Consider the following 12,453-nt stretch of genomic DNA (forward strand, 5'->3'; position numbering starts at 1 on the left):
AGGCACTTTGAGGGGTCGTTGAATTCAGCCTCTTGCCTTTGGGCAGGTTGAAATTTCCATTTTACAAAGAAAATGGCTGAGGCACGGAAAGATGGAGAAACTTAGTCAAGATCACACCGCTTGTACGTGAGAGAGCAAGGCCAGAAATTTGGTCCTTTGTCTCCTACCAAAGGCTATTTTCTACCATATAGTCCTTTTTTTAGTCCTACACCTCATTTCAGGTGAACCCCGAGGTCAAAAAGTTCAACTTTGTCCCCCAGTTGTATTTTGTTTTCTCGCAGTGTTTTTAAACTCACTGCGTTTGTGTATGCTGAGGTGGGCGAGGCGTTCTCCAGTTTATGGCAATCCTGCCACCCTCATTTGTCTTTCAACAAGGTGTCACACATTCGTGTTCCCTGCTTGGCCCTGAAAATGTCTGAGCTTGTGGCCCTGGCTGCCGTCAATTTTAGAGTCAAGCAGATCTTGGTTTCCCTTTGTCTCTGCCACCTACAGGCTGTGTAACCTTATACAGATGGCTTGACCTCTCTGATCCCAAGTTCCTTCATTGGTAAAGTAGCAATAGTGACACCTGACTCTCAGAATCCTCCAGAAAATTAAACATGCAAACCACCTAGCACATTCTCTGTACTAGGACAGAGCAGATACCTGAAAGGCGTTAGCTTCTTCCCCCTTCCCCTTGATAATCATTTTAGCAACGGATACATTTTAAGCCTATTTAATTTTTTTTTCTTCCTGAGCACCTAGCTAGATGCAAGGGAGGAAATCTCCATTAGCCTCGTTTAAATTCATTTACACATTTGTAATCTCTTTGGACCGGCTGACATCTCATCAGCATCGACCTCTTATATTTTATTGCTCCTGAGGAAATGAGGCAATAAATGATCTCGCCTGTTCAAATTAATGGGAGTGATTAAAATGATAGTGCCGGGAAGCTTAACTCGGGGGTCCCTGCACCCAGAGAGGGACTTTATCATCACCTGCTGTCAGTGTAACGGGCACTTCATTGTGTCAGGCGCCTAGCTATTTTCACCACAGTGCCGTCACTTCCACTGGTTTTACTGCTCCCGGTTTATAGCTGTGGAAAACAAAAGAGGATGACGAAATAGTCCCACCTGCTTCTAGAATTGCAGGTCTTCTTCCAGAAGCCTCCATCTGTGAACATGTTGTTGGATGCGTATTGAATTGTCACTCAGGAATAAAATTGCCTCCTAAATCCCACAGTGCTCCAGTGGGGAGGGGCTCTCAGAGCACTCAGGGTCTAGGGGATCTCTCTTGGCGGACCTCACTGCCTTGATATTCCCCTGAGGACCTCAGAGACTCCACCTCTTATGCCCTGGGTCCTAGCCCTCTTTTACATTTCCTCTTAGCGTCTGACGTGTAATGATGTATCTCTGTGCTTATTGCCTGTTTCTCCTTTCCCCACTGGAATGTAAGCTCCATTAGAACAGGGACCCTCAACAGCAAGGACAAAGCGCAGGTGCTAAATAAGTATTTGTCGAACGAAAGAATGAACGAACAAATAAGTGGATGGCTGAGCCTGCAGTCAGTTGTCAGTGGGATGTATGGAACCCTGTCCCTGCGTCGTCCTGAGGTGGTAGACGCATCTCCAAGCCTGGGCAGTTCCTCACATTCTCATGGTTTCCCAGCATGTTTCCTGTTATCTCCTTTGCCTTGAAAATTAACCATAAAGAAAAGTAACAAGGTCCGAGGATGTGGTCTTTGAATGGTTAAAGTAGTCCCGCAGCTCACCCTGCTCTTTCACACCTACCAGCCTTTGCCCTCACTGTGCCCCCACTGTGACATGGCCTTCCTTTTCGTGTTCACCTGGAGAACTTTATTCACTCCTCACAATTACTGGGATCCATCATGCGTTGGACACTGTGCTCGGTGCTGGGACATGGTGGCCTATCTCTTTGAGGCTCCTATGAATATTTAGGAGAACGCTGACTAAATGGGCAATGGTGACAGTGTGGCAGGTCCCATGAGAACACATGGGACGGCACCTCACCATCTTGGGGGTGTCTGGGGTGGGTTAAGATGGGATTCTGAGAGAATAGCCTGTGCAGAGTCCAGAGGGAAGGGAGGCCATGATGGACCTAGAACTGGGGGTGGTTTGCACATGCTTGTTTCTTCTAATCAGTCAGTCATTCAGGTACTGGACAGGGTGTGTGGCAGGTACTGTGTCAAGTACAGGTGTCATAGCCCAGCTTTCACTGGAAACTACAGGCTCATGGAGGAGGCAGACATTAACCCAAAATCAAAAACCAAAAAACAAAACAAAGCAAAAACCAGCTGATGTCAAGTTGATTCTGACTCATGGCAACCCCGTGTGTGTCAGAGTAGAACTGTGCTCCTCAGAGTTTCCAACAGCTCATTTATCAAAAGTGGACCACGAGGCCTTTCTTCCAAGGTACCTCTGAGTAGACTCAAACCTCCAACCTTTTTGGTTACCAGCCAAGTGTGTGAATCATTACCAAAGATTAGACAAACATAAAGCTGCTTGGGAGATGAATGCTATAAAGGTGAGGTGCGTGGTCCTTTGAGCGTGTATAATAGGAGAACTTGACTTGGTTGGGGTCAGATGGCTAAGGCCAGAAGTGCCAAGTATCTGGAACAGAGGGGGCTCCTATCTATGCTTAAGTCCCAGCTAAGGTGTCATCCCTGTGAACTCTTCCTTACTCCTTTGCCCAGACAGGTATATTCACAACACCCAGCCCATAACTCTGCTAAGCCCCTGCTGCCTCCTACTACACCATTTTCTTTTCTTCCTTCCCCATGGATAGGAATACTTGTTAGTCATTTTTTTTAACAACTGCAGTGCCTGTCACCTGGTGCATAATAAACGTCAAATGAATAAATGAACGAGGAACAATGGGACAACATCCTTGCTCTGAAGCCTGGAGACACTGAATGCTTTCCCCGAACTCAGTTTTTGCTGCTTTCATGATACATTCTCTTTTCCCAAACTGCCACTATATCTACAGGCCGTATTTCATCAGCACACAGTCGGTATAAGCCCAGTTTTGCCCTGAGTGACTGCAAGTCCAACCATGGTAGGCTGCTTTCAGTATCTCTCTTAATGACAGGCCCAATTAAAATTCAGGAAAGGTTCGTCTGTGAGCACACAGCTTGAAGAGCGGACCAGAGAATTGTGTCCTCTGCCCAGCTGCCAGGGGCAGTTAAGCAGTTAATAGGTCCTTACTGGGTGGCAACCTAGGAGATGGCAGAGCTCAAGATCCGAGGCTGGAGGCCCCCTCGTGAGACGCCTCCAGAATATCAATTATAGTTTGGAGTCCAAACTGTAGGATTGCCCAGCAAAGGCAGTTCTGTGCCTCTGGATGGGAAGACACATGGATTTCTTCCCCCATAGCCATATCCCTGCCCATGGAGCTGCTTCAGCCCGTTATGATCACTGGGCTGTCAAGCAAGTGTCTGTTCTCTTCGGGGAGGGCTGATTGGCTCCAGACAATGCAGTGAGTGCCATGCCTGCTGCAGTAGGGACCAAGTGTCAGGACAAAGTGGACCTGACCATAAGGACAGCAACCCAGACAGGCTGGGAAAAGATGAGCCCACTTTCTCCCTCCTTCCTCCTCTCTGTCCCCTGCTCCCAGCCCAGCCCATCTCACCCTGTCCCAGAGCTGCCAGAATCCAGAACTTCTAGAGGTGGCAGCAGGAGAAACACTGGCATGTCCTTGCTTTGTTTTCAGAGAGACATTTCCCTAAAATGCCGGGTTTCTCTCAAAATGGAATTCTCAGGTATCTGTTCAAATGCAGGAACTCATTGGGATGGTCACGGGAAATCCGACCACACTGCTATGCCTTGAGACGCCTTGTGCTGGTGTGGCATGGTGGAAAGAGCACCAAACGAGGAGGCAGGAAACTGGTGCTTGTCCCGGTTCAGCCTGGTTGATGAGCCTGGACCAGGCACGGTTCTCTGGATTGCAACTTCCTTATTTGTAAGATAGGAGCCCTGGTGGCATAGTGGTTAAGTTCTTGGCTGCTAACTGGAAGGTTAGCGGTTCAAACCCACCAGCAGCTCCTTGGGAGAAAGATGTGGCAGTCTGCTTCCACAAAGATTTACAGCTTTGGAAACCCTATGGGGCAGTTGTACTTTATCCTGTAGGGTCACTATGAGTTGGAATTGACTCGGCAGTAATGGGGTTGTTTTTGTTTTAACCTATAAGATGAAGGTATTGAATATGCTGGTTTCTAAGAGCTCTAAGGTTCGAGCAAACCTTTCTTAAGTGATTGCTTTCTACACCTGCAGGGCAGGTTCCAACAATGCAGAGAAGGAAAGGCAGGCCCCTGCTCTCCAGGGCTCAGGGGCTTGTAGAGACAGCACTCAGCCTTCAAGTCTATGTTGCTATGGTTTTCCATCCTCAATAGAGTTTTCACTTAAAATAAACCCGGCTGGCATTCTCCTGGTGAAACGACAATGAAGGGGAAAAGGAATGGCAGCTTACTGATCACCGGTTCCCTCCCCGGCAGTGAAATGGGAGCTTTATATAAACAACACTGCATTGAAGCACCATCCTAGCTTATAGAGAAGGCATATTTATCCCCATTTATGCATAAGGAGGCTGAGAGGAATTAAATAACTGTCCCAAAGTTATACAACCAGGAAACTGAAGATTTGAAACAAACATTGGAAATCTGCCTTTGCAACGCCAAAACCCAAGGCGTCTCCTCTCTGTCACTTTGTCACCTCATTGAAGACAGCAAGACATGGCCCCGGGAGGGGAGATCATTGGCTATTAGAAATTGGCAAAGGAAATGAAAATTGATTCTATCTCAATGAACTAAACCAAATAAAAGTCCAGCAAGTCTTAACTGAGTGGCTGAGCATTTAGCGAGCTCGTATAAACTGCTGTTGTTAGCTGCTGTGGGTCGGCCCCTGACTCGGCCCCTGACTCATGGCCCCTGCGCCCAACAGGATCAGACTGCTGTGATCCAGGGTTTCCACTGGCTGATTTTTCAAAAGTAGACCACCAGGCCTTTATTCCTTGTCTGTATTAGTCTAGAAGCTCCACGGAAACCTGTTCAGCATCATAGTAACACTCAAGCCTCCACTGATAGATGAGCAATGGCTGCACTTGAGGTGCATTGGCCAGGAATTGAACCCACGCCTCCTGCGTGGAAGGTGAAAATTTTACCACTGAGCCACCACTGCCCTCTGAACTGTGTTGTTATTTGCTGCCATCCAGTTGGCCCCCGACTCCTGGCAACCCCGTACGTTGTAAAGTAGAACTTTGTCATAGGGATTTCTTGGCTATAATCTTTACGGGAGCAGATTGCCAGGCCTTTCTTCTGCAGTGCTGCTGGGTAGGTTCAATCCTCCAACCTTTTGGTTGGTAGCCATGTGCAAACCATTCGCACCACCCAGGGACCTATGAATCATAAAAAACCAAAACCAAACCTGTTGCTGTCGAGTCAATCCTGATTCATAGCAAACCTATAGGACAGAGTAGAACGGCCCCATAGGGTTTCCAAGGAGTGGCTTCAAACTGTTGACCTTTTGATTAGCAGCCGTAGCCTTTAACCACTGCACCACCAGGACTCCCTATGAAGGCTGCTGAAAAGTGAAGTGGGGAAGGGTTCCTGTGCTGACAAATGTGTTTGACTCATGAAGTCTCTGTTTGGATTGCAGGTCATTTGAGATCCAGGCCACATTCCCAAAGGAGTCTCTGCTCTCCGTCCTGATCTATGACCATGACATGATTGGGACAGATGACCTTATTGGTGAGACCAAAATCGACCTAGAAAATCGCTTCTATAGCAAGCACCGAGCCGTCTGTGGCTTGCAGAGCCAGTATGAGATGTGAGTTCTTTTTCCCACGGAGACATTGTTGGTGTTCCAAGGTTGGTAGCCGCCTTCAGGGCTCTGGATACTATGTCCCAGTTGTCCATGTTCTAGGAGGGCCAGGCAAGGCACAGCTTTAATAACTCAAACAGGCTCCGCATCAACAGGGCTGGTTGGAAGAAACTTTGCTCAGTGCACTTCATTGTAAGTTATTAATTTTTAACTAAACAGCTACTATTTTAATGGAAGAGGGCGTTGGAAATACTTATAAGCTCAGTGCCAGAAAAATCACTGATTAGAGATTAAAAAACACATCAAAACTTTCTGCCTGTGACATCAGTCTATGTGAATTTTGGGTGGTTGTAAGGGGAGAGGGAGAAAGAAACTGAGAAAAGGATGAGCTAGGCTTTCCCCTTAGAATAAACAGCAGCCGAATGGCTGTCCTGCTGGGGACCAGAGAAAAACTGACTGCAAAGGATTTAGATGTCAAGCTGCTTAAAAGCCTTGCCTTGCCAGAAAGCTGTGTAAGTGCAGAGGTCCTTAACTAGACTAGATTACAATCCAGAAGAGAGGAAAGGAATTAAAAACAAAAACCCTAGTCCCAACTGTTTAGTACCGCAGGTTAAATCTGGTGGACACCACATACCGTGCCTGGGAAGCCCTCTCAACAGGGAAATCAGAGTGAGTCTTCTCTAGGTGAGCAGGCAGCCCTGACCATGTCTGTCCTTCCTCCACGTTTCAGAGAAGGATACAATGCCTGGAGAGATACATCCAAGCCCACCGAAATCCTCACCAAGCTCTGCAAAGACAACAAGCTGGATGGACCCTACTTTCGCCCTGGGAAAATACAGATAGGAAACCAGGTCTTTTCAGGAAAAACATCCTTCACAGAAGAGGACACCGGTAACTCCCGCAAAACATCCTGCTGATGTTATTCTTTCTTTGAAAATCTGGCTTCTAGCAGTATCTGTGGCTAGTGGATTATCTCAGTTATCTTGTGCTACTATAATAGAAATGCCACAAGTGGATGGCTTTAACGAACAGAAATTTATTCTTTCAGAGTCTAGCAGGCTAGAAGTCTGAATTCAGGGTGCCAGTTCCAGAGCAAGGTTTCTCCCTCTGTTGTCTCTGGGGGAAGGTCCTTGTCATCAATCTTCCCCTGGTCTAGGAGCTTCTTGGCTCAGGGACTCCAGGTCCAAAGGAAGCACTCTGCTCTTGGCTCTTCATTCTTGGTGGTAGGAGGTCCCTCATCTCTCTGCTTGCTCTTCTCTCCTTTTATCTCTTATAGGATAAAAGGTGATATAGGCCACACTCCGGGGAAACTCCCCTTGCGTCAGCTCAGGGTTTGACCTGAGTAAGGATGTTACATCCCACCCTAATCCTCTTTAACATAACCTAACCTTGCCTCATTAACCACAGGCAGACGTTAGGATTTATAACACATAAGAAAATTACATCAGATCACGAAATGGAGGACAACCACATAATACTGGGAATCATGGCCTAGACAAGTTGAGACATATTTTGGGGGGACACTATTCAATCCATAGGAAACCCTGGTGACATAGTGACTAAGTGCTACCACTGCTAACCAAAAGGTCGGCAATTCAAATCTACCAGGTGCTCCTTGGAAACTATGGGACAGTTCTACTCTGTCCTATAGGTTTGCTATGAGTTGGAATCAACTCAACGGCAGTGGGTGGTGGGGTGGCGATTCAGTCCATGACAGGGACAGTGGGTCGTCTAATTATAAAAGCAATGCATACCTGCTGTGGAAAAGTAAGGAGAATAATAAAAATCACCCATACCCCCCAAATTCAGAGATAACGACACCGGAATATTTCATTACAGACTTGGGGTGTATATGTGTGTGTAATGTGTCACATTTCTATGTATAAATGAGTCATATGCACTTTCGTACCCTGCTTTTTCTGGATTCTCCTTTGTTCTTTGAAAAGATCATTAATAATATTCCACTTTCTTGATGTGCCATTATTTAACTAATCCCCTATTTTTAGATATTTAAATTGTATCCATTTTTGTAGTGACAGTGCTACTGTGAATTCCTTATATGTATTTTTACACATTTCTGATATTTCTGTAGTATAGATCACAGGAGTAGAATTTTTGTGTCAGAGGTAGGGAATAGCTTTAAAATGAACCCTATATAATATAAATATAATTGGTATAATTGGACATAACCCAACTTACCCCCATAAATGTTATACCAATTTACTCTACTTTCAACACAAAACCAAACCAAACCCATTGCCGTTAAGTCAATTCCGACTCATAGCGACCCTATAAGACAGAGTAGAACTGCTCCATAGAGTTTCCAAGGAGTACCTGGTAGATTTGAACTGCTGACCTTTTGGTTAGCAACCATAGCTCTTAACCACTACACCACCAAGGCTTCTATTTCAACACCAAGAAACAGATTTTTCATACGAGCATCTTGGTTCGTGTCAGCAACAAGCCATACAGGGATCTTGGAAAAGCCATAAAGGCTTCCCATAAACTAAAAAAAAAAAAAATTAGGATGAGAAAAAAGCCACCTTTACTTCAGTGGTACAAAACAATTTTTGTAACGCTAACTTCTCAATTTGGTGCTTAAAATTCCCTATACTGTATATGGTGCAGGGTTTATGATGCAGAGATCCCAATAAAGGACAGGGTATAAGATGTTTTGACATTCTTATTTTGATCCCACTACTTTGACATCAAGATTCTTTTTTTCCTTGTCATTTTGACCCCAAGAACCATTTGAAGGTTCTTGCATGCAATTATCAATATCCAGATGGTGGGCTCATGACATACTGATAAATTTCTATTGAGAAAATTTTTTCACCATAAACTCTAAGTCAATTAGCTCCTTGGTCAACATTGCATACCTCATAACTAAACAATTTTCTTTTTTTGCCCATTAAAAATTTGAAATTATCTTCATGAAGATCAATTCTTGACTGATTAAACTTTATGACAAAGTTTTAGTTTGTTTGTTTTGAGTTTTACTCATGGTGATTATTGCTGTTGAGAGACTTCTCTTTTGTCCCACCCTTTTTAGTGAAGTTCAATTTTCCTACGTCAAATTTGGCCATTCTGAATGTTGTCAAGAAGATTTTATTCTTCTACAAGTTTTTGTTTTATTTTGTGTGTCTTGTTTTTACCAGTAAAGTTTATCATGAATTATATATATATTAAAAAAAAAAAATCATGGTTTGTCCTTATTTCTTAGCAAATCCATGAGAAAAGTGTGAGAAATTTTATTGGACAGAGACATAGAGATTGAAATAAGGAGCAAGAGAGAGACAGTGAGAGATAGGCAGACAGAGTCAGGGAGGGGAGGAAGGAGTGAAAAAGTGAGAGAGCGAAAGAGAGACAGCAAGAGTACTAAAGAGGCTGGAGTTTTTCTGGAGAATTAACTGCAAGATAAGGTCAAAATAACCTCTGAAATCAAAATAGCAAGTCAGAATACTCCACTTTGGTAAAATGACAGATCAGAGAACCTTTCCTGAGACCAGGTATTGTCGGGAGGGAGTCCCAAGAAATAATGAGAAGAGATAAGAGACATCCAAAGGGCAGCATAAACATATCTAGTGCCCAGTCCACCAGCTTGCTCAGGGCCACCTCTGATTCCCAGACCCCTTGCACACTATGGCACTAGCAAGCAGTTTAGATCTCCAGGAAACGTCCCATGTCCAATACCTTGAAACCAAGCTTGTGCTTCGCAGACTCTAGGGGAACTCTGCTAGTAGTCGCATCTCACTTCCCTCCCTCTGCACTTTCCATCTCTTTTCCCTTCCCCCCACTCTACTCCTACCTCTATCCATTCTTTTTTCTTTTTCTCTTTTGCTACCTCTTTCCTCTCCTAGCTCTTCAGTATATTTAAAATAACCTTTAAGAGAGTCATTAAAAATGTGTTGACTGCCCATCACTCTCCTTGCAGGACACACACCTGACGAGTCTTCATTTTTCTCTCCTCCATGCAGATGAGATCGTGGAGTCTTATGAGCACTTGGCTCTGAAGGTTCTACACTCTTGGGAGGATATCCCAGAGGTTGGGTGTAGACTGGTTCCTGAACACATTGAAACTCGACCACTGTACCACAAGGATAAGCCAGGAATGGAACAGGTAGTAGCCAAGATGGTCTGGCTCTGACAGCAATATTCAACCTCAAGGAATGTGATTTTTCTCCTAAAAGTTAATCTTGTGTGCCCCAGAGCAATGCTTCTCAACCAGGAATGATTTTGTCCCAGGGGACATTTGGCAAAGTCTAGAGACATTTTTGGTTGTCACAATTGGGGTGGGGGGGGTTGAGGTGGGTGCTACTGGCATCTAGTAAAGGTCAAGTGATGCTGCTAAGTATCCTACAATTCACAGGACAGCCTCCTCATAACAAAAACAATCCAGCCCAAAATGTCAATAATGTTGAGAAACTTTGCCCGGGAGTGAGTGTTGAACACAGTGGTCCCCCCCACCACACCCCTTTTTATGATTTAAGTTATCAAACTCTTTTTGGAATAATCCTGACCTTTGGGAAAATTCAAAACCCATATGATATGCCCAAGACCCTGTCTAAAATTGATGAGTAGCCACATGGCCCGTAGTTTTCCCAGAAAGGCAACAGATGGTGACTTATCTTGAAGAGTTGGCAAGAAGACAGCTCTGACGGAAAAAATGACTAGAAGGCTGGATTAGGAGTCAGAAGGGAAGAGAAGACAAACTTTTTTAAGATCTTTCTGTGTACTCGGTCCTTCACATAAATTATCTCTCCTAATTATGATGACCATATAATTGTTTATCCACACAGGAGCCATTTTTAGAGTGAAAGAGAGTGCTCTTAATAATTCAGCTAACACAAGGGGCATATACCAGTATTCTCCTAGACAAATAAGTCACCGCACTCTTATTCCTTAATACAGCCTTATAGTTTAAGACGAGGAAATTGAGGTTCAGGAAATTTAAGTAACTTGCTCAAGGTTACCCAGCTGGTAAGTAGTACAGCTGGATTTAACCCAGGTATTTTGAGTCCATAGCTCATGGTCTGTCCACACACTCAAGCAAGGTCCCAGCTTTGAACTGTGTAACTTGGGCAAAGTACATGAGCTCTATGTATACGGGGCAGGAACACCAGCCTTGCTATCTCAGCAGTATTGGGTATGTTGTTAGGTGCTGTCAAGTTAATTCTGGCTCATGACGACCCCATGTGATGGAGTAGAATTGCCCCATAAGGTTTTCTTGGTTGTAATCTTTACAGATTCAGATCGCCAGGTCTTTCTCCCACAGGTCTGCTAGGTAGGTTCAAACCAACAACCTTTCGGTTAGCACCCAAGAATCTTAAGGGTGGCACCAGGGCTCCTTAGGGCTGGGTATAGGCCTAGTGATAACATGTGCCTGGAAGCACCATGAAAGGGTAAATCATTATCAGATGTAAAAGCTTACGATTGCTCTCTGGAGTTCACTACCAGATCTTTGAAATCTTTTGGTTACCGGAATCTTTCATTTTGCCCTGTGAGATATGACTTTTTAATTAGGGTGAATGTTAACCTATCTTTAGAAAATAAATCATCCCACTTTTCTCTTGGACTATAATTCTCCATCGAGTTGCTTATTCTTTTTGCAAATGCTAAACCCTTGTCCACATTGTCCCTTCCACTGGAAAGCCTTCCTTTATAACCACAGCCCGTCCCCCACCCAAATCCAACATTTACTTTGTATTCCTTCATATAAAATCTCCCTGACCATCAAACCCTTATGGATCACTCACTTTCTTGCCTGAACTGACAGTAGGTCTCAGACTATCTACCACACAGCTGAGCGTGGAATTTTCTGGGCTTTCTCTGCAAGTGGGCTCTTTAGTCCCTGGTAGCAGGATAAAATCTGATGTGTGGAGTTCAAGGCAATAGGTGGGAAGCCCTATTCTGCAACTAATTAGCCACAGGACTCAGACTACTTCATTGACCTGTTTGTGCCTCACTTTTCTTTATAAGAAAAACAGAAACAAGGTTGTGGGGAGTGTTGAAGGAGATAATGGATGTTAAGCTACATTGGAAACAATGACACGTGATACTTTTGATAGATAGTATTATTTCTGTAATTCTTGGGAATTTGTAGAAAAAGCAGGGTCAATAGACAAGGATTAAATCCAGACTCTGCTACACACTGGCTGTGTAACCATGGGTAAGATGTTTACTCATCTGTCAGATAGGAATAATGACATCTACTCAGTGGGAATATATTGAAAGAATTAATGAGATAATGTGTGTTAAGTGCATAGCATTGCGCCTATCACATACTAGGTACTCAATAAAAGTTTACTCACCCTTCTTCTGCTCTTAGTTTATGCTATAACTCATTCTTAATAAAAATTTAAGTTCAGTCTTTGTCAACAGATATGCTACACATTTATAAAACTACTGAGCTGTACCTAAGAGCTATTTATAATAAAGGAATCTTTTAAAACCATGAGTAGTCAATTGTCCATGGTCCCCCAATCATCTTCCCTCAAAGCTAAAGGAGGTCTTCTTTTCTTAACAAGGGCCGCCTGCAGATGTGGGTGGACATGTTTCCCAAGGATATGCCTCAGCCTGGACCTCCTGTTGACATTTCACCGAGGCAACCCAAAGGGTAAGTCAGTTGGACTCATATTTTT

General features: G+C 44.2%; 1 protein-coding gene across 1 annotated transcript in view; it reads left to right on the forward strand.

Moving 5' to 3' along the window:
- The window catches only part of FER1L6 (fer-1 like family member 6), a 121,989-nt gene that overhangs the window by 89,444 nt on the left and 20,092 nt on the right, over nt 1-12,453 (forward strand). The window contains exons 32-35 of the mRNA XM_003408179.3: nt 5,648-5,818; nt 6,543-6,703; nt 9,790-9,932; nt 12,340-12,428. Coding sequence (XP_003408227.2) covers nt 5,648-5,818; nt 6,543-6,703; nt 9,790-9,932; nt 12,340-12,428 — 564 coding nt within the window. The remainder of the gene's footprint in view (nt 1-5,647; nt 5,819-6,542; nt 6,704-9,789; nt 9,933-12,339; nt 12,429-12,453) is intronic.

The sequence above is a fragment of the Loxodonta africana genome, chromosome 14, assembly GCF_030014295.1.
Source record: "Loxodonta africana isolate mLoxAfr1 chromosome 14, mLoxAfr1.hap2, whole genome shotgun sequence".
NCBI lineage: Eukaryota > Metazoa > Chordata > Mammalia > Proboscidea > Elephantidae > Loxodonta > Loxodonta africana.